Below are 21,761 nucleotides of genomic sequence, written 5' to 3'. Positions count from 1 at the left end.
AGAGAGTTAACTATGATGGAGTACAGTTCTAACTCAATCCAATGTGTTATCCTGGTAACTTCACTAGAACAATTACTAATCTTCTGAGTAAAAACACAGGCATGCTGGGTCACCACTACCTTAATATCTACATGCATGGAAGAAGACTTTATGTCTGCCATTGCCCCCTCTACCTCGACTGATATGAATGGTTCACCCTTCCCACAAAGACTTGAGTCTAGATGCTCGTCACTAGCAACCAAATTTATTGCATTACCACTTTCTTTACTGCTTTCTTCGAGTGCAGTTTCCGATATAGTCAAGTCCTCGTTGCTTTCTTCACAGTGTTGTCCCATTTTCTTCACACCTGAACTTAAATCTTGAGCTAGAAACCCGCTACTTTCTTCACAGTGTTGTCTTGCTTTCTTCACACCCATCTTTAGCTGCCCACCTTGACCCCCGCTGCTTTCGTCGCAGTGTTGTCCTGCTTTCTTCACACCCGGGTCGGAAAGATGCAACTCAGCTATCTTTTTTTCTTGAAGGTACAAAAGGTTGGGCTCCTTCCAAAAAGCTCTCTACTGTCTCCAACAACCCTTCATGTCTATGATAGATCAAGCACTCATTACCACCTCGTAAAAGTCTCTGGCACTGGGACACAGTTACATGCTAAATCTGTTGCTTTGGTGGCACCCATAACCATTCAATGTGTTGTCCCTCAAAGGTGAAGGCTAATCGTTGAGTAGCAAAGTTTATGGTGATATCACCAAAACGTTCAAGAGTTTGAACTCCCAAAACGAAGTCAATGGCCCCATGTCCCTGACATAAAAGTGCTCCACCAACGTGAAGTTGTTCAACACCAAGTGACAAGATATAATCTAATTCACTTGGATAACACCCCATTGGCAATCTCCACATCCAATTTGGAGCTGGTTTGGTTGTCAAGCAAAGTTTGGTCAGTGAACGAGTGTTCACAAAGGAATGTGAAGCTCCTGAGTCTACCAATGCAAATGCTTGACAACCTGAAACTGTTCCTATTACCCAAATGCACTGTGGTCCTATCTTCCCCAAGAAGGATGGCAGTGAAATGGTGGCTTCTTCTCCTGGAACTTGAGATGACACTTCACCCTCCCAAACAAAAATCTCTTGTTCTAAGTCCAAGTCCTCAAAAGTCATAAAAATGAGATCTCCCTTGCCATTTTGTTGGAATTGAATACTTGTCAACCTGCCCCTGCTTGCTCCTGGTTGCTGACCTGTTTAAGCCTTACAAACCTGTCTATGTCCCCATTCCCATTTTGCTCCGCAATCAAAACACTTGCCCAACTTCATGTCTTCCAATCATTTGAGCCGTTGTTGTGGGGGAAGCGAATGGATGAAATGGCACTTGTTTCCATGCAGTTGATGACAATCCATTGCTTGATGGCTTGCTGATTTCTGCCATGCTCCGAGGTTGCAAACGAGGCCAATCAGAATGTGGTTTACTTGTTGACTCCCACTCCTTGTATTTGAGGTCTGCATTCAAAAATGAGGTGGTTCTTGATCGAGACTGGCCTAGATTTGAATTGGAAGGGTTGCAGCACTGCTTGCTACCGCTGGAGACGATCTGATGCCCCTGCTGCTACAAGGGAAGGCTTCCTTGGGCTGGAGATTTGCTGATGCTGCCAAGAGGCTTCTCTTCTTGCTGGGCACTAGGCGTGGAATTGCTGTGCACAAGGGCCTTGAGGCTGATGGAGAGATCACATTTGAGTGGGGGAGATGGAACAAAATGCTGGTTCCTGATACAAGCTGGGCTGCGTGCAAGCTTGGGTACTTTGGAACGTGCTGTTACTCTTGTTCAACACCACAAGATGCTGATTTCACAAGCTCAGCTTTTCTCAGCTGAGTGGGGGGAGTGAGATAGGTTCACAGTGGTTTAGCATTAGTTTCTTTTCTGATCCAGCCTTCGCACACTGATCTCGGCTGAGTGGGGGTGTGAGGATGTAGTACATCCGAGATCACCATACGGCTGAGACACGTGGTGACACGTGGTGGATCTGGAGAGTCACAACTCTCACCTCTGTATGTATAGCGATGATGATATCTGAGCAATAGAGTTTTTCTCTTCTTCCTTAGTTTTTCAACAGGTTTGCTGCTTCTCCACTAGAAAACGTATCGCTGCTATACTCTCATTCTATCGATCCGCTAATGACTGGACTGAAACTTGCATGTCCTGGATTGTAGCTGTGACCTGCTGTTGGTGAAGAAGATTCTGCTCAGTCAGTGCTTGCATAGTCAATTCCAGTTGCTGGATTATCAATCTTTGCTCTTCCCTTTCCCCTTCTTGGTCATGCACCTGATCTGGATCGGAATCTCGCTCTAGCTCCTCATCCATTAGTGTGGTGGCCTTGTTCTTGGCCTCATGTTTACAATTCTGCCAAAGATGCTGGAGAAGCCATTTGCAAAGAAACCCTATTTCGCCATAGCACCCATACAAGATGATATTAATGTTGATGTTGTTGTTGTTGTTGCTGTGCTTGATTTGGCCATCACCACCTTGCTCCAAATCATTCATCTCTGAAAGGGATAACTGACTCTAAGTTGGTTACACTACCAATCTGTCCAATTAACTAGCTGAAAATGACATTTGCTTGGAACCAAAATCCTTTTCAGGTTTGCCTCCGTTAGCCCTATCCTTCACCATGATGCCAAACCCTTGCCTAGTACACCTAATATAATTGGTAATGTTGCTCTGATACCACTATTGAGATTTGCCCAGATCTCCTGGCAGGAATCACTGATATATTCCATGGAAGAGAAATACAGAGGAGGAAAAGAGAGAAATCGGAAGAGGGGAGAAGAAAATAGAACCCCAAAAATATAACCTACCTTCTATACCATGTTTTATTAGGAATCCTTGCCATACCTTGCTCACCAAGTCTAAACTGTCCAGGCTAAAACCATCCAAGGAAGACAATGAGATTGCGTCCTAACAATCTCAGACTTGGCCTTGGATTCAATCTTAGATTTGGTCTCAAACCTAATCTTGGATTTTGGATTCGGTCTCAGACTTGATTTCAGACTCAGTCTTGGAATCGGTCTTGGACTTAATCTCGGAATTGGTTTCACCTAATGAGCTCTTTATTATTCCAGTCATGATTTTAGAATCCTTTAGCCTATGATATTTCAAGGAGTTTGGTTCTTTATACAACACTGGCACCATTAATAAAGTTGATGTCGAGGAGTACAAACCCCTAGACAAAGTCCCTAGGCAATTATAGATTTTTTTTATACTCATTTGTCTTGGTGTTTTTGGAGTTCCCTTCCACATATTTTAGTGTAATATACAGAAACAAAGAGTGAACAAGAAGAGTGAGTGCTGTACTATATTATTTTCCCCAAGTTAAACCATCTTGTTTGATGTTAATGGTGGGGAGAAAGGAAGTGCCAAAAAGAGATTTGGGTTACTCTTACCATAAAGTTAATAAAAAGAAGAGGGAGGTGTAAAAACATCAAGTGTAATAGTTTATTCAAAAGGTTTTAAAGCAAGAAGTGCTTTGAGACGGAATATAAACATTGCTGAGGTGGGATAGAGTATGCTTGCAACCAAGACAAAGTCAAGATTATGGGTTTTCTTTTGTTTTAGGTTAAGTATAATTAATTAGTTAGGGGGTTATGACCTTTTGGGATCATGATGGATGAAAACTATGATATTAATTGTGAGAGACAAAATCCAGCTTTGAAAGAGCAAGTGGGAGGTATGATGGAAAGCAATATTAACACCACTGATGAGGTTAGTGCCGAGGAGGACAAACCTGTAGTGATAATTAACACTAGAGCATGAGGAAGTTCAAGTCCCTAGGTAACAATAATTTTTCCATACTCACTTGTCTTGGTGGTGGTGGTAGCACTGCCTCCTTGTCAAATAGCATTGTAACGAAACAAGTGCCAAAGATCCTGTCCTCAACACATGTTGAAGCACATAAGTGATGCTTTCAGGACTATGTATGTACACATTACCTTTGCTCCTGATCAATTTTGACTGATTCTCATGGATAGCAGCCCTGAAGACAGATTGATGGGCCTGATCAATAACAAAGACTGAAATGGTCATACTGTCTATAATAGGCAGCAAGGTATCTTCACAACTGCACTATATCTTGCTGCGGAGGCTAAGAACACTTCTGCAATATCCTGGCTGCTCAAATGGTCTCCGACTAAGGTAAAAGACATCTTAGAAGCAGATTCATCCAATTATGGTACTACAGCTCTGCATGGAGCTGCCACTATTGAAAACCCTGCCATTGTTTTAAAATTGCTTGAGGAGCTGAGTGATCATGCAAAGCAAGTTAATGTTGTTGATAAAGATGGCAATACTCCCTTGCACACTGTTGTGAAACGACAGAACGTGAAAGTGATACAAGCGCTCTTACGGACAGGTGCGGATCCATGCCAAAAGAATATCAAGGGGGAGGCGCCATTACACATTGCAGTCAAAAAAGGTGGCAACCTTGAAGTTCTGCTCTACCGCGTAGCCGAGGTGGACACCCCTGACTTGGAGAAGGGCCAGACTCCTCTGCACCTTGCAGTCATAATGCACCTGCAGCTTATAAAGGAGTTGGAGTGAAAGGAGTTGAAGTTAATGTTGAGAGTAGATGCTCAGGTAGATGCTTCGCTAGGCAGTTGCCACAGCCTGTGTATATATAGCTTCATATATACAATATGAGCAGTCGCTGCCTTTTGTATCATGGTATCGGAGCACAGATCTTGAGGACCTGTGAAGGATGAAGAAGAAGAAGAAGCTTCCAGATGCCAATGGCAATGGCAGAGTAGCCTAGAGCGCAGCAACAAAGCAATGGCAGAGCCATACCAGCAGCGAGGAGTGGCAGATAGTAGCGACTCAGAAGCCCTGGAGCGGCAGAAGATGCTGATATGCTCCAAGAGAGGAGCAGTAGAGCAGCCAAGAAGCCCAGGAGCAGCAGAGCAGTGACTCAGCAGGTCTAGAAGCAGAACGGCAGCAGGAGTGGCCAAGATGCTCGAAGAGAGGAGCAGCAGCAGCCAAGTGAGCGCGGCATATAGCAGTGGCAGAGTTGGCTGAGAAGCCCAGCAGTGGCAAAAGAGCTCCAAGAGAGGAGCAGCAACAGCCAAAGCAGCGATGGCAAAAGAGCTCCAAGAGAGGAGCAGCAACAGCCAAAGCAGCGATGGCAAAAGAGCTCCAAAAGAGGAGCAGCAACAGCCAAAGGAGTGATGGCAAAACAGCCAAGAGTGGCAGAGGCAGCAAACCCTAAAGCAACAAGATGTAGTCACTTTGAGTGGGAGTCAGTGTCAGTTGTATGCATGTTGAGCATTTTATGTTCAGGCTTTGTCTCAGTTTGTAGACACGCCTGAGTGGGAGTGTTGAGAGTAGATGCTCAGGTAGATGCTTCGCTAGGCAGTTAGGATGATGTGGCATTAGGCAGTTGCCACAGCCTGTGTATATATAGCTTCATATATACAATATGAGCAGTCGCTGCCTTTTGTATCAGTTAAAGGAGTTACGCATAAGGCAGCGGGAGCTTTCCCGTGTGGAACAACATCTACAAGACAGCAGGACATGATTGTTCTGCTGATTGCCAAAGGTGCTGATCCATGCCGAAAAGACAAGGAGGGAGAGTCTCCATTGCAGCTTGCGGAGTTACAAGTGAATGAGTCGGTTTTTCAACTGCTACTGCACACAGCCTTGAAGCCACGATTCCAAAAGGCTTTCTCAGTGGAAGATATCACGAGTAAGTCATAGAGAGTAAGTCCTTCTAACATCTGAAATTTTTGGGCAGATGCATTAGAGGAGCTACGGAACCAAGAAGATGAGGATTTTAGTGACAAACTGGAAGCTCTAAAATATGGTTGGAACATCCATAATGTTTATGCTGACAAAACCGCACTACACCTTGCAAGTGAATTTGGAAATGTAAGTCTGGTGAAAGCGCTGCTGAACCTCCATGAAAAAAGTAAGATTGACGTACGGAAGAAAGATGAACTCGGCAACACTGCTCTTCATTTCGCTGCTTCGATCATAGCAGGGGAGAGCCTTTGGATTTTGCTGTTCGCCAAGGGCAAGTCGAAATCGTCACAGCATTACTGGAAGCAGGTGCGGAGATTAACAAAAAGAATAAGCTTGGGCACACTCCTTTGCATTTTGCTGTTGGACAAGACAGAGCTGACATTGCTCGTAAATTATGCGACGAAGGTACTGATTTTGGTTTAGAAGAGGAGACAGGAGCTGGAGTATTGCACTTTGCTGCTAGAGGAGGGGGTAAAGATATCTTCGAGTTGCTGGCTCCGAGGGCCCTGGAAGTGAACCGAGCTACTAAAGCAGGTCTGACTCCGTTGCACTTTGCTGCCTGGAATGGGAACAGTGATGCACTCAAGTGGTTGCTGGATATTGAGGACATCAAGCTAGATGCAGAGGACAAGGTTGAGAAAGGACTGCCATGGCATTGGGCGGCTATGGGTGGCAACGGATACTGTCTTTTCTTACTCATACGTGAACATGTGGAAAGAAAGATACAGATGTTTCCAGGAAGTCACAAGGGCTGGCAGCGGGCATTCCAGCGTCTTGAAGTTCATGGTCAAGCCGACATAATTGATTGGGTGCCGTGGATTTTCCTGCGTAGCGATGGAGTGTTGGAGCCTGGTATATTGTCGTCTGCTGTTGCATATGGAGGCAGTGCAACGAATGAGCTATTAGCAAAGAAGTTGGGTACAAGAGAAACTGGGCCAGAGGACAAGCTTGTGGAGGAATCACGGCTACTGGAATGGGCTGCTTTGAGTGCCACTACCAGAAGCATAGAATTCGGTGGCAAAGGCCTGTTCAACAGAGTAAAGCCTGTGATGGAGTTCGTGATGAAGAAGTACACCAACGTGAAAGGAATCCATGATCAGCTCAGGTTAGCTTTTAAGATTGCTTTCTTGAATGGAGAACAGGATGAGCTGTGGGGAAGGGAGACCTTCGCAACCTGCATGGCAAAGTGCTTCACCTGGGAATTACCCAATATGATCAAGGAAGCTGTGTGGAAGAAACTGGACATTAACTTTGAAGAAAAATATCGAAATTTGCCAAGCAAGTACAAGTATGCCTTCGACGACGTGAGTGAACTGGTGAAAGATGTTCCTGTGGCTTATTGGGAGGCAAAACTTGAAGAAGACAGAAGCAAGGACAAGTACTTGAAGGAAGAGAACATCCAGGAAAAGACCTCTCTTACGTGGTTGCCCTTTTGCCACACTCACCCGGACATAGGAGGAAATGGCTGGCTCAACATTTGAAACAGTGGTCGGAAAAGTTCATTAAAGATTATCCCAATGACACAGGCTGCCAGACAGGTCGGACTGCTTTGCACTCTGCCAGACAGGTCGGACTGCTTTGCACTCTGCCAGACAGGTCGGACTGCTTTGCACTGGGCTGCCATCTTACAGGAGCGAGAGACAATGATTACCTTGTCTCGCAAAGGCTGCAAACCAGACATCTGCGATAACTTCGGCCAGCCACCTTACTGGGACGCACAATGGATGGGTAGGATGCTGTCATGCTGAACTACCTCCAGTGGAGCAGCTACATTAAGAGCTTGCAGAAGGACCGGCAGATGTTCGTGGATGGCTTAAACGCGATACTGGTTGGATCAGCTCTCATTGCCAGTGTCGCGTTCGGAGGCTTCTTGAATCCGCCACTGGGGTACAAACTTAAGTTCAAGGACAGGGAGTATGTGTCCGTCGACAGACCAGGTGTGGTTGTGTTCTGGGTTGCCAACAGTTTGTCCTTCTTTTTCGCCATGGCCAGTGCTCTGGCAGGAGTCACCGGGTCCTGCGTTCTCCTGACAAATTCAACCTGAGACTCCTTCGCCGTCTCCGACAAATACTCATTGCCGCAGCAGTCATGCTCGTTCTCTCCATCATCTTCGTCCTCGTGGGATTTGGAGCCGCAGGATTCTCAGAATTGCCACCTTCGGGAAAGTACCAGACCAGCATGATCGCCACTTCTGTCCCCGGGCGTTTGGTCTGCTTAGGTCCTGTCTACACGTTCATCTACGCAGTTTACAACCTGAATTCCCGGAAGCTCACAGCCCAGCAAAGCAGGTCAGGGGAGCGAAAAATACCATCTCGCAGCTTGTTGCTGCTCTGAAACGGTGCTTTAAAGTGCAAGATCATTCAGAGGTTGGGGGCATAAGCTTCGGCCGTGAAACGCTTCAAGAGCTTCTAAGTCGTCCTTCTCAGAGCACGCTTGAAGTTTCACCTCAGAGGCCGAAAAGGTATGCCCGTGGTCAGCGACCTTGGGAAGATGGTTTGGATTCCCTGGTTCCGCTTACTCAAACGTATGGTCAGACGGTCATAACAGTAACCCCAGATCCCTGAACCGAATCTAGTGGTTGATTCATGTGCTCAAGCTGAAACATTTCGAAATGCTCATCCGCTGCTCGACCAGACCATCACATCGAATGTATATCAGTGTGATCACTAAGATTATTCACAGAAAAGCTTTACCGTCCAAAGACGCTCCGCTCCGTCTTTGAAAACGTAAAGCCTCCATCGGACACTGGCCTTAAGCTAGAAATCAGAAGAAAGTGAGATCTTACCGCTGACTTTATTGGTCTCAGCTGCAGTGAAACGACCTTCTCCTGCATTGAAACAAGGATAAGCATCGCCACGCAGCTCTTTGGATCTGTCTTACCTTTACTTGTCAAAACATCCGAGCACGGTAAGAACCAAAAGCACGAAACAAAAAAAATAAAATAAAATCCATCCTCTCCCTAGTGAGCGCAAGAGGCAAAATCCTTAACCACAACAGCTCAAAATGGAAGAGATGACACACCATTAGACGTGAGGAAAAGAAGCTCCTCTTTCTTCTCTTCCACAGCTGCTCCTCTTCCTCTCGCCAATGTTCCGCCAGATCTTGTTTGCCACTCTGAAGGGCCTAGCCCACACCTTAGCACCTTCCTCATCCATTTTGCTACTTGAAGACGCTCGTTAGTGAGCTCCACTGGTGCCTCCTTGCGCTTGCTCTAAACTCTAAACTTTGTCCTTTCGCACCCTTACACCAGCACAGACCGTGACCGTCTGATCGTTGACTATTTTGACCATACCGTTGACTATATTCAATGCAATGGCGTGACGCTGTCAGCAAGGATAGGATAAATACCGAGAGCAACTGCGCACGGTTCAACCGCCATGATTCTCTCAGGACCATTTAGGAAAATATATCACCTTTTATGACATTCGCGGCACACTGGATAGCTCGAAGCTCTCCATATTTCATGTTGCAAGTCTTGTTTTAAAGCTTTAAGCTCTTCTTTGTCCTCACCCACAGCCATCTTCGATATAACGTCCGCAATAGCAGGGAATGTCGAGGTACCATAGACATTTGTTTGAGATCTACACAATTCTGAACATCAAACCTCTTACAATCAGATAAAATGCACTCACCAAGTGTTTGAACCATGGCTTCCCTGGAAGGCCTTCGCCATCTAGAAAACAGAGCTCTCCAAGCATCAAAATATCATTTTTACTTCTGGGTGCAGTGAAGGAAGGGATCTTGGAGGCAAGTTCACGAGGTTGATCCACCACAGAATGAAGTGGGAAGAAATTTACGTCGCGCGACTTGCTGAGGCTAAGTATATTAACCTGGAAAAACCCATGAGACAAATCTTCACCAAGCGAAAGAAGAAAAAAGAGAAAAGCTTACTGGATGACCCGAAATAAGCAGGAACCTGGCCTCCAAATCCTTTACAGCGACCTTTAAGAAACAATCCAACTCATGAAAAGCAATGATATAATCGCTAGTACCTCCAACACATTTGCATACGAGACATAGTTGAAAGGCAAGATCGTGTCCATGGCCAAGCGCCTCGCAAGCAGTCCCCAGACTTTCACCACTGGCACCAAAGCCTCGAAATCTTATAAAAAAGAATCAAAAGCAAAGTTTCACCTGTTGCATGGCGATGAAACTCAGGATCTCCAAAGTTTTTCATCCAGTTGTAATTGTCATAGAGTGAATGATACACGGGAAAATCTGAGTTTTTTTCTTCGTACGTCATGCTGGTGGAGGGAATTCCTGCGTGCTGCAAGAATGGAGCGTAGTCGGAGCCACCACCGCCCAGCCTCCCGACCTGAGTCCATCAAACCATTAATATGGAGCAGAGGAGATGATAATGATAAATTCTTTGTCTCTTACACAATCGTTTGATTTTCCACACCACGAGTCAAATATGGTTCCATTTGAGTCTGGATCTTTCACCTTGAGACAATCAAAATGCCATGAGCTGCAAAAAGAAATGGTAAGATTTGCGTACCATTTTGGTGACTTCGAATAAAAGGTTGTCAAGCTGAGGCGTAGCAGACGCTGAGAAAGAACTGCCTGTTACTGCTTCATCCACGTTTAAATAAGCCACCGCTCGAGCCTTAAGCATGGCCAAATTGTCCTCGACCCACTCTGTAGAACCAGTCTATTAAGAGAAGAAAATTTATGAGTAAACACGAAGATGATAGAGATACAAAGGATTACCACGGCATCCCAGCTGCAAAATACGATTGTGCTCGCTGGTCTTCTCAGAAGCTGTCCAAAGATGCGAGCTATCTAAACACTCGCAAAAACATGAAAAGTTCCTTTGAGGAATAACATACCTCCAAAAGGCAGGCAGTTCCGCTGTTTGGATCGCTGGCTCCATACGTCCAAGCGTCTCGGTGATTCCCAGGAAGCACATATCTATGTGTCAAAGCTTTAGAAAAAATACACTAATGCTATCTTTCTCAGAGCCTTCTATAATTCCAAAAACGTTACGAATTGTCGCAGTGGTCAGGTTAGCCTGCCAGGAAGTACTAGTGCTCAAAAGCTTTAATATTTTTTTTGCAAAAGTTACCTCGTAGCGAAGATCAAGTTTCACAGGTCCTTTCCCAGCTCGATACGCGTCCACCGCAAGTCCTCCTTGCCAGGAATCAGGAGCAACAGGGCCTCCTAGCGCCTCGTTGATTGGAAGAGCGTCGCGAGCGGAGATTGGCAGCACGGCGATCGCTGGAACTCCCAGCCTTGTCAAGTTGGAAGCGTCCAGTCTCTCGGAAAGCTTGCTACTCGGCCACCCCGGCGTGAGAGGATCCCCGGGGTCCTGGATCACGAAGCCTCTCTGGACTCCACTTGGAGGCAACCATCGCGAGAATGGATAGTAGCCTTCAGTGGTAGCGTTCGTGGCGTAGTCTCGAGGATCCGGATACAAAACCACGGCCACTGCGCCTTCCTCCTGCGCGTTAAACACGATATCCCCTCGAAAGCTTTTGCCAAGCCTGGCGATCACCACGCTCCCTCTCACCTCCACTCCCAGGCTCTTGAGCTCGTCAAAATCGGATTTTTGGCCGTAGTTTGCGTACACCACCTCGGCAAGAGCTTCCCCAGACGGCGAGTAAGCGAAGAAAGTTGGAATGACTCCAGAGGAATCGCCATCGCCATCCACGGTCTCTTCGTCAAGAGCCAAGCTGAGTGACGAGTTGCTTGGGTAGACCACGGACAACGATCGCTTCAAGGGATACGAGACGAGTACCTCGTAGTCGACCGTGCGCGTCGAGAGCCCAAACTCGCGGAATCTCTCCTCGACGAACTTGGCGGTGGCGAATCCCTGCGGCGTCCCCGCGACGTGGGGGTGGAGCGTGAGGTTGTGGAGGAAGGCGGCGATGGACCGAGTGCTAACTTGGGTCACGAAGAACCAAGCCGGGAGCGAGCTCAGGTAGAGATTGATCGCGATGATCGCGACGAACAGCAGTAAAATGTGGGTGGCGAGAGTGCCAAACATCTCTTTCTTCGAGCTCGTACTTAAAAATCTTCTCTTCTCTCGCAAGAACCCTACCTGATAGTGGGATCCAAGTCATATCATAAGCTAATCTCCCTGGATTTGTTTAGGAGTGTGGATATGGTACTCCCAGGCCACGGAGGTACGCTTTTATCCCCCACACCTGCGAATCTTGTAATCAAACAAGTTCTTTCTCGCTCGTCTCCTCTCCTTCCCAATCTTGGTCTTGTGGCGGCCAAGTTCTCTCGCAAATCTGGACGCCATCTTTTTTTCCACTCGCTCGAGGCTCGCCTGTGCAGCTATAACATCCGCTGCTGCTGCTCTAGCCTGATCTTTATCATCATTCTCGCCTTCTACTTGACAACCTTGATCTAAACCTTCTTCTCTGTCTTCGTTGCCAGCCCCTGGTAAGACTATCATCGGCTGCGTGGCTTGAGCGGGCTCTCTGTCTTCTTTGAGAAAGTGGTACCTGGAAATGTATTGCCCCAGCCTGTAAACTTGTGAATCCAAAGCCCGTTGGATGTGGTGCCTAGAATCGGCCTGGAAAAACAAAACAGCAAACTCGTCAAAGAAGAACAAGAGGAAAAAGAAAAGAGCAGCAAATTTACATTTCTCCTGTCGACAGCTTCCAAAGTTGGAGGATAGAGCTCCTCTGGTGTCTGGTAGTTCTTACCACGAAACATAATCACCGTCCTGTCCTCAAGGACATCGAGCACGATGCCTCCACTCAATCTCGCTAGCTCGGCACCGATTCTCCGCGTCTCCTCCATGCTGTTGTGGCGGGGTGATCCTCACCGTCTCATGGAACTTCCAGTTGGTGTGGATGTTGTGAATCACACCTCCGTAGATCCCACGCTTACCGACGGACGCAAACTTCTGGTTTTTGTTTCCAATCCTTGCGTAGTGCGCCGCCTCTCTTTCACTCAGAGGCTCCGTTTCTCGCAAGCAATGGTTTCCTTCGGTAAGATGGGACGAATGCTTTCGCCGGATCTCCGTCCTGTTGAGATCGATCGTGTACAAAGCCTGGAAGAAACGATCGAAAGAAAATACATAAATAAAAGCAAATAAGAAGAGTGCTCCTTGGAAAATAAGAACTTCTAAGACGTAACCTTCGGATCTTTACTTCGAGAAACTCCTTCTCGGTCTTGGGAGCACGGTTCTTGTCCTCCTCCCTTCTCTTGCGAATCTCCTCTCGGATTTGCTGCTTGACGAGCTCCTTGACGAGATTCCTCTTCTTGATAGACAGCTGCTGATCGTGGTCCGGATTCTCATCCTGGCGTTGCTGCTCAGTCGCTAGATTCGTCTGCCTCGCTCCAGACAGAACCCTGCGATAATTTCCACTCCATCGGGCCTCCACATTCCCGGCATTCTTCCTACGCGGCAACAGGCTGTGCTCCAGTGGCGGCAATGCGCCGATCGCCATATCAGGGAAAAGGAGCACATAAACCCTAGACCCGACACTTTAAAAATGCATCAGCCGGCGGGTCTATTGCTTGGAAGGCAATTATCCTAACCGTTGGACTACTGATGCTTATTACATTTAAAGTAAATGAAACAACCTTTAGACTTCTTGGATCATTTTCAAGAACATAGAGAGATTCTCGGTCAAAATTTACTTTACATCATTTGCTCAGACATATCACTCAAGCGTAAGGAGTGCTTCTAGGTGCAGAATTCCACCTTCTGCGGTTTATGGCATTCACATTGATGAAGGGAGGAGCTCTGAAAACTGAAAATCTGAAAAAACATACATGAAATCGGCATCGACAGGATTTTTGTACATGGACTTAAATGGAATTTCTATCGTTGGTGTGCACCATTGCCAATTTATCTCTAAAATATTTTTCGTTCATCACAACTATACGCATTGAATGTTACAGACTTTGAAGACATTTGCAAGGCTTGTGACAGCGTTGCCTCTTGATCCACTGATCACTAACGAGCACAGAGAAATCCTATTCTCCTAAACGTAATTGCGGCATCCAATCTTGTGGTTTATTGTCCTGGGAAAGGTTTCCAATCTCTCAAGTTGCGAGGCACATTCCATGTTGTCGGCACTTGTAATTGCTAGAGCAAGAGATGGATTTGCAAGAAGAATCAAAACGCAGGCAAAGATTGCAATCTTGTTGAGAGGGGCCATTTGCGACATGGATCGATCTGGATCGAGAATGCCCTTAAATCGTCTGGTCCATGGTGTCAAACAAATCTCCATACAAAGAATCCTTTCGTTTTAACTGGAAGTAAAATGGGCGCGAACGAGCATTGGACGGCCTCGATCGCAACAAATCTTAGGGTTTAGGCGAGGATGCAGCGACGCCCAGTCAAGAGGTTGCGGTGCGTGTGTGGGAGCGATGGCGGGGAATACGATCTGGCCAAGGCAGTCAAGGCGCACGAGGCCATCGCCGCAATCGACAAGAGTAAGCTGTGCACTGCCGGTGAGATCACGGTGATTCCATATCCGGGAATTGGCAAGGCGCCGTCGATGCCCGGAGGAGATCTCCAGTTTGTAGGTCGCCGTGATCTTGAGAGCCTGGTGGAAGCAGCCAAAGAGACAAAAACGCTGCTAGTCGTTGGGCCGTGTGGAATCGGCAAGAGTTGCTTGCTCAGGGCTTTGGCTTGCGGGTGGATTCACGATGCCGCGGGGACTAATAGCAGGATTGTTTGCCTCTGGGACCTCGCGATTGCTATCGCTAAGCAGGACTTGGCAGGGTGCGTGAAGAACGCGCTGAGGTTCACGTTTTGCAAGGAGGCCGAGCTGCTGGATGAGATAGATCGCTTGGGTTCTATGCAAGACATCGCCAAGTTCTTCCGCGATCGAGTAGCAGCCGCGGGTGACGAGTTTTACTTTGTCGTCGATCAGTGGGAGATGCTTGACGCTGTTGGAGAGGAAATGCCAGTGCCAGTACCCGCCAAGGAGCTGCGGAAGAAGTTCCACAGCGATTTGTTTGCTTTGTTCTCACTTGCAGCAGTGACTGTCTTGGGGCTGTCTCGTGGGGTTGGAATGACGCAGGAGTACTTGCAGCTGCGGTATAGTCCGTGCGAACTCTTGCTCCTGGAGGATGGTTTCTACGGGGTGAGCTGTTCTACCTTGTGGATGTTTGTGTTTTGATTTCAAAAGTTTTGGTTGCCAGGAGGAGCTGACTGCTTTCCGAGACAAGCTGAGCGTTCTCGGGCTCCTTTGCTCGCGATTCCCGGAGCGCTCAATGCTTGTGGAGCATTACACAGGGAGGCACCCGTTTTCGTTGGCCGTCTTGGACAGCAGCTGCCGGAGCTATGCACTCGGCAAGCCCGTGGCCCGCGAACTACCAAGTTCGTGGTTACACCGCCGTGGTCCGGAAAGGAAGCTTAGTCCGGAAGAGGTAGTAGCATGCCTGGAGGACGAGGAGGACTGGTTGGCGGCGATTGAGACTTTCCTGTCATCGGGTGAGATGGCGCGGATCAGGTTCTCGCTTGAGTACGCACTGGCGATGCGAAGGCCGCTGCAACGGGCATGCCAGACGATAGAGGACATGGCTAAGTTTGATTCGAGTTTCATTGTTGGCAACGGGGAGGAGGGGTCTGAGTTTGTGACTGAGCACATCGCCCTAGTGTATGCAGATGTGTTTCGAACAGCGGTTCATGCCACACCAGATCCGGCATGAATTTCTCAACCTTGCATTAGCAACATCCATGAAACTTAGTGATGATAGCGTACGTGTCTGCAACTCTCGTGTCCCAATTTTGTGTCCAACCCTTGTCTTTGAAACAAAATCTGCCGCAAGTTTCTTAGACTGACAATCCAAAAGCTCTTCCAAACCATGTACAATGCGACACCGCTACAGGAATTGGCGCAAGTTTCTTAGACTGACAATCCAAAAGCTCTTCCAAACCATGTACAATGCGACACCGCTACAGGAATTGGTGAAGTACGAAGGAGTCGTGCGTTCGAATCCGTGCCCCAACATGCTTGGGAAAATAAAAGGAGTGATCAGTTTGTTTTATTTGAGGGTCCCTCTTCTTCGGGTGGGTTCGAACCCGGGATCGACTTTACAAGACTATCCCTCAGGTCCCTGGGCTGGCCAGTCTTCCCAGGGTTGATCACTTGAAAAATATTGCTTCTCTCTTCTACATGAAATAAACTTTGGTTTAGTTAAGCCTTGAGCCTTTCAAGGGTCAACACAGGGTTTACAAAGCGTCAACACATAGTCATCTTGAAAAAGAAAAGAATTGGTTTAAACATTTTCTCACAGCGTATGGCTTGGGGGTGCCGATGCTGCCGAGTACCCCAATTGTTCTATCTCCCACGTCTCTTTTGGAGCAACCGAGACGTGGTTTGGAACATAAGCCTGCCAAACAAACAAAAGATCACGAGGAAACTTGTACACAACCGAGGAAAACTTACCTCTAGTCTATCAAGGAGCTCGCCCGCAGTCGATGCGGAAATCACAATTTGCCTGGACGAAGGCTTGATGAATCCTTTCTCCGTGCCCTTGTCAAACAGGGCGAGCAGCAGATTGCAACGTTTAGCAGGCCGACCTGATTAAGAGAAAAGAGAAACGAACAAACATCAGACTTTCCATGTGAGAAAGTGCGAGATCTCTTACAGGCTTATCATGAATGCCTAACTGGGACCACGTTATCATTTCCAGCAGCTCCTCTAGCGTACCATATCCGCCTGGCAACAACGAAGAATGTGTCAACACTTTCCACAGGCTAGAAAGCGCGAGAAAACTATACCTGGAAGTGCGATAAAGGCCTCCACCTGCCGTGCCATCTCGGCTTTCCTCTGGTGCATGTCGGATACGACTTTCACCTCTCCGACTGTCTTGCCTGAAATCTAGAAAGGAAATGAAACGAGCTTTGGGGAATGAGTGCCCGTCCCGACGAGCCAGCCACATGGAAATAAATGGTAAACCTGTCGTGAGGCGTCAACGCTTTTGGGATTACTCTGCGACGAAGACAGCCAAAGGGTCAGAGGGGCGAAAAGAACGTTAAAAAACACAACAAAAAGCACTACGTACCCAGTAACGCGACAGCCACCTTCGTAAACCGCTTCCGCTATAAGTCCCATCAGTCCGACGTTGCCGCCTCCGTAAACCAGATCGATTTTCCTCTTCACCTGTAGACGCCAAACACACGCAAAGCTCGTTAGAGAACAAACCACGAAAGGGATCGCACACAACAAACTCATACAACAAATCGGGCGTGAGGAGACAAGAGCTTGGGAATATAAAGTACCACCAAAATAACGAGTTCACACGCTCAGAGAGAGCAAGCTCATCCTCCTGGCTCAACCACACCAAACATATCAATTCCATGACAGCCTGGCCACTCTCGAGCCCGCTTAAATTATACTCTGAAAGCACTCCAGGAGACAAGGAATGAATCGCCTTTTATGCACCACTCTACAGTTTCGCTCATAAGGAACGAATGTATCGAGGTAAGGAATCCAGGCACAACATCAACGCACCGGGACAGAGACCACTTTCTACGCAAACAAACCAAAAACAATGCAAGAACACTGAGAGAAAGAAGCGGAAGCAAAAGTAAACTATGGTGGTGGTCGAGCAATGCAAAAGTCGTCGTATGTGTGACGCAAAAATTGAGATTACATGAGATAAAATGAAATATTCAAGATATACTCTGTTGCAAAAGTCCTGATTTGCTTTAGTTTGGTGTGATTCGTCCAGTATTTAAAGGCATGGACGCCCCTCAGCTTAATAACTCACACTATCCAAGCAACACTAGAAAATTAAATGAAGAAAATGGCAAATCAAGCATAGCATTCGTTCTCCCATTTTCTTGCCTCCTCCTTGCAAGTGTTGTTCATGTTTCAGCGTTAGACAGTGATGTTAGTGGAGACCTCTCTGGTATAGGATATATAACTTGGTCTAAAGTTTGTTTGACTCTTTGTCCATGTAAATTTGTTTGCAGGGCACTATGAGGTACTTTCCACAAATGAAACTTCATCAGCATCAGACATTGGTGTCCCACTGGATGTAGTTGACAAAGTATTTGCAATAGTCACTCAAGTTATAGCCAGTCTAAAGGACCTCGTCCTCAAAGTTCCTTTCCTATGTGTCATCCTTTATCCCGTGATTATCATCCTTGAGATCATTGTGATCTACATCCCTGGTGGCTTCCCTTGCCCAATTATCATTGGCATCATCTGCAAGTATCTGGGCAATGCCATTCCTGTATGGACTCCAATCAAGTTCATCAAAGTTGATATAACTGTTATCTTGGGTCTCACCACAACTATCAAGCTTCTGCAGAGTGTGATTATTCTTGTTACTCCAAACAGTTGCATTTTCCTTGTGCTGAATGCACTGGTTAATATCCTTAAGTCCGTGCTTGCATTACTCTATTTAGCCGATAAAGATTAAAATAAAATAAAACTCTACTAATTTTAAACATGATGTCAGATCGCCCACCATCCCCCGCATTCTCAATGCTCGAGATTCGTCCTTGGACAGAAACCCTTTGCGGATTTTGGAGTTCGGAGGACAGAATCTAGATTGTGCTTGATCGTTTCTCTAATTAAAAAGGCTATGAAAATCTTGTGGTATCCAAAATGGCATCCTCAGCTGGACATGCATTGCAACAAAGTCGTCATCCAGATCGAGCTCGTCAGATTTCATACTAAAGCTAAGATTCATGGACTTGGCATGTGCCTTGGACTTGGTGGCAATGTCGCCAAGAAGGCCAGCACACTCTCACTTGAATCAGTTCGCTCACTAGGACAGCCGTTCAGAACCCAAGGTGAAAGCTGCGACCAAGTAGTATTTATTGAACAGACTAATATACTACTAGGCATGATCAGGTGACGCAAGCGGCACAATGCCGCTACCCAAAACAGATGCTGTGTTAGTGGCCGGGAGAGACTGGAGAATGGACCACCGTAGAGACTCATCAGTCTCGCCGCTGCTGACCCGGCACTGATACCCGCCACCCCGAAACCGACAGCTCGATGCCCGCAGAATCTATGACTGGCTCTCCAGCCGAAACAGCAGCAATCGCCAACAGCATCTGGTTCGCCTCTTTGAACGAAAGAAAACACCTCGTGCTGATGGTGAACAACACTTTGTGTTGAGAAGATCCGGTCATCTCCTTGAAACCCGAGGGGGTGCCAGCAGGCACACGGCATTTCTGAGCTGAAAGATTCAGTCTCATAGATTTTTCAGACCACTCTGCCGATGTGGATTGAAGACTCTCTTGTTGGACTCTCTTGTATAAATTTAAGTAGATAAAAGATAAACTTGTGGGTGGCCTAAAAGTTTGGTAGAATTTGTAGAGTATTTTGGGGCACATAAGGGGTGATGTTATCTACCTACTCTCCCTTCACTCACTCTCAAGCTTGAGCAGCCCTTTGCTCCTTTGTTCACATGTTGTGCCTCAGATTGATAACTAAGCAACGTTAGATGATTAAATCGAAGAAAATGGCAAAATCAAGTATGATGTTCATTCTTTCACTTGCATGCCTCCTCCTTGCGAGTTTTTTTCATGTGTCAGCCATGGTGGAGACATCTTTGGTATGGCAAACTTGCTGTCTAAAGTTTTGTTGTTAATTACTTTTAAATCTTCTTGCAAGGCACTCTACAGGAGGTACTACCTACAAATGAAACTTCATCAGCATCAGACTGGATCTAGTTGACAGAATGGTCACTGAAAGTCTTAGCATCTGATTCTTGGGTCATAGGCTGGGCAAAGGGTTTCCACATGGGTTATGAAGGTAAGAATGAAACTGAATCAGAATAACTACTATGTAAGTTTAAGAGTGTGATTCTCAGATTTGGGCATGCTTAAGCAGAGCCATTTTTGAAAACATCTCAAAGTATATTTTCCCATCACATCATGACATCACTAATCTCATTAAATGAGGATCATATTTATGCTTAAATTTAGGATAAAAGATGACACTTAGCAAAGGAACTTTGAAGACAAGGTCCTTTGGCTTGGCTTGTGGCTCTATTTTTGCTACCATAACATCACATTCTCTACTCACCACCAGAACGTGCATTGGGACGGGTTCTAGTGAAAGCCAAGAGACTCAGACCTCGTCCTCAAAGTTCCTTTGCTAAGTGTCAATCCTTTATCTGGTGATTATCATCCTTGAGATTATTGTGACACCAATTAAGACACCAATTAAGTGACATCAAGTAAGTGTCACTTAATTGGTGTCACTTAACACCAATATAGACACCAATTAAGTTCATCAAAGTTGATCTCGTGAGCTTCAGGAATTATTAATCTTCTGCAGGGCGTGATTATCTTTGGCAGTTGCATTTTCCTTGTGCTGGGTGCACTGGTAAATATCTTTAAGTCGGTGCTCTGATGAAGTTTTACATGAAATTTAATTATATTCACATCATGTTCCCACCAGACCAAGCAGAATTTTAGGAATTGTACAATGGATGTAGCCCGAACCAAGTCTGCCATCAAAGGTGGCCACCCATGATGCTCTCATATGTCGAGTTCGTTCTTTGGGAAATAGGAGTAAAAGTTTGAAGTTGCATATTTCTTTACTGTATTTACACAGAATTGGAGAGTTGGCTGATCTTCTTGGAGTGACGCTCTCTCCAGGAGGTGTAGTTCGGCCTGCTCTTGGAGCCAAAAGTTCTGCACCGCAGTCCTCGTCCAGATCGTCAGGGACTCGGCCAATCCCGCTGCCAGGTGGCCTTTGCATTCGGCAGAAACAAGGAAATGGTTTTGGTCACCAAAACTGCCAGCGTACTAGAATCAGTCTGCTCTGGGTATAGGAAACCAGGACAGCCATTCCAGAACTAAAATGGTCTAAATGGACGAGGCAGTGTGAGAAGTGCAAAAGATTGACTATTCAAAAGAGGGTACTGCTTTGGAGAATTAAGCTGCTGCAAACAGCTACTTTGGAACAGTAATACAAACAGCACCTCTGTAAAGACTCATTAGACTTGCTGACCCAGGGGAGAAATGCATAACCCCCCTCTCTTACTTGGCTACCCCCTTGCCACGCTCACTCCTCGCTCCCTTGTGTCACGCCTCATCCCTAAATGTTTAACAACTAAAGTTAAATTAGTAACGTTAAAATTTAATTAGTAGATGTTGTTAACAAGTATGTTAACGACTATAATTTTGTATAATTTATAAGTATATAACCTACACTTGGTTTAGGTTTTTTCTCATGTTCCTTCTTATATTTTCTTTCTTATTTTTATCATTCTCTTTTGTATATATCTAGATTGGAATATATAAATCATGGTCAAGATAGTATTCTTACCTTTTCTGTTCTTATTGAGAGAATTAATAATAAACAATCTTTAATTTATAGTAATCAATGCAAATCCAAATAAGCAAATGGGCCCACCCTAAATAAAAGAGGGTGCTGAATTGTGCATTTTACCTGAAAATGCCATGGTTGACTTCAGTGTTCAGAGTTAGACGAGACGAGCATCAAATAGATTGACAGGTAGCCTTTTTGTTCCACGTGCAACAGCATTGCACTATACCCAGGCATGGCAACTCATCACGGACCTGAGCGGGCAGGCAGCAGGAGAACGTGGACATCAGTTGTAGCACACCTGATTATGACGAGTACACCTGTAAAGTCGTCAGGAATATCGAGCTCTTGGACTTTGTGACAAAAGCAGACCATGTTGTATTATGAAACGGTGTTGTGTTATTGTTGATACATGGTAAACTGTATGGGTTTATTGTGACGATCCGTGGCGGCATCTGGATCACTCACGTGGCTGTGTGCTGACGTGGTCTCGTTCACTCCCACACTCCTCCTCAAGGCCAACGTCTAAAGTCAGCCCAAGAGCCTTCGTTCAAAGTTAGCTGGTTAGTCCCTACCACGTACCTCATAATACGTTTCAACGCCTGCCAATGTGCTGTGGAAGGATGGTCCAGGTACTTCGCCACTGTTCCCACAGCATACACAAGATCAGGCCAAGTGGAGATTACCAGGTAGATCAGGCTGCCGACCATAGAGCGATAGACTGCTCTAGATGCTTTCTCCTCCTTGGGAGATTGATCAAGGTACTCTCC

At 46.3% G+C, this 21,761-nt stretch overlaps 3 protein-coding genes and 1 pseudogene across 3 annotated transcripts; 1 reads left to right on the top strand and 3 right to left on the bottom strand.

Annotated features, from left to right (window-relative positions):
• Window positions 1-3,643: 3,643 nt before the first annotated feature.
• On the top strand, window positions 3,644-4,579 carry LOC9632559 (ankyrin repeat-containing protein At5g02620). The gene is made up of 2 exons (XM_024680132.1): window positions 3,644-3,769; window positions 4,085-4,579. Exons 1-2 carry the CDS (start codon window positions 3,644-3,646, stop codon window positions 4,577-4,579), a joined length of 621 nt encoding a protein of 206 aa, XP_024535900.1.
• A 4,412-nt stretch (window positions 4,580-8,991) lies between these two features.
• LOC9642280 (probable glutamate carboxypeptidase LAMP1) lies at window positions 8,992-11,854 on the bottom strand. Its single transcript, XM_024680052.1, has 12 exons — window positions 10,839-11,854; window positions 10,724-10,784; window positions 10,603-10,688; window positions 10,484-10,555; window positions 10,272-10,424; window positions 10,154-10,216; window positions 9,908-10,088; window positions 9,766-9,854; window positions 9,665-9,715; window positions 9,489-9,603; window positions 9,210-9,364; window positions 8,992-9,096 (listed from the first exon to the last, which is right to left on the bottom strand). The coding sequence occupies exons 1-12, from the start codon at window positions 11,757-11,759 to the stop codon at window positions 8,992-8,994; spliced, it is 2,052 nt and encodes a 683-aa protein (XP_024535820.1). The 5' UTR covers window positions 11,760-11,854.
• A 52-nt stretch (window positions 11,855-11,906) lies between these two features.
• On the bottom strand, window positions 11,907-12,534 carry LOC112348033 (uncharacterized CRM domain-containing protein At3g25440, chloroplastic-like). Its single transcript, XM_024679962.1, has 2 exons — window positions 12,365-12,534; window positions 11,907-12,296 (listed from the first exon to the last, which is right to left on the bottom strand). The coding sequence occupies exons 1-2, from the start codon at window positions 12,524-12,526 to the stop codon at window positions 11,907-11,909; spliced, it is 552 nt and encodes a 183-aa protein (XP_024535730.1). The 5' UTR covers window positions 12,527-12,534.
• Window positions 12,535-15,861: 3,327 nt separating this feature from the next.
• On the bottom strand, window positions 15,862-16,862 carry LOC9632556 (annotated as a pseudogene).
• Window positions 16,863-21,761: the final 4,899 nt, after the last annotated feature.

Source organism: Selaginella moellendorffii, unplaced genomic scaffold, assembly GCF_000143415.4.
Source record: "Selaginella moellendorffii unplaced genomic scaffold, v1.0 SELMOscaffold_0, whole genome shotgun sequence".
Lineage (NCBI taxonomy): Eukaryota > Viridiplantae > Streptophyta > Lycopodiopsida > Selaginellales > Selaginellaceae > Selaginella > Selaginella moellendorffii.
This window is presented reverse-complemented; position numbering and strand designations above follow the sequence as displayed.

Coding starts and splice junctions, on each gene's coding strand:
- LOC112348033 (XM_024679962.1), bottom strand. CDS start 12,526: ATGGAGGAGACGCGGAGAATCGGTGCCGAGCTAGCGAGATTGAGTGGA. Junction 12,297..12,364: donor AAGCTGTCGACAGGAGAAAT/GTAAATTTGCTG, acceptor TTGTTTTTCCAG/GCCGATTCTAGGCACCACAT.
- LOC9642280 (XM_024680052.1), bottom strand. CDS start 11,759: ATGTTTGGCACTCTCGCCACCCACATTTTACTGCTGTTCGTCGCGATC. Junction 10,785..10,838: donor AACTTGATCTTCGCTACGAG/GTAACTTTTGCA, acceptor ACTTCCTGGCAG/GCTAACCTGACCACTGCGAC. Junction 9,097..9,209: donor GGAGAGCTTCGAGCTATCCA/GTGTGCCGCGAA, acceptor CCTTGCTGACAG/CGTCACGCCATTGCATTGAA.
- LOC9632559 (XM_024680132.1), top strand. CDS start 3,644: ATGATGGATGAAAACTATGATATTAATTGTGAGAGACAAAATCCAGCT. Junction 3,770..4,084: donor GTGCCGAGGAGGACAAACCT/GTAGTGATAATT, acceptor TATAATAGGCAG/CAAGGTATCTTCACAACTGC.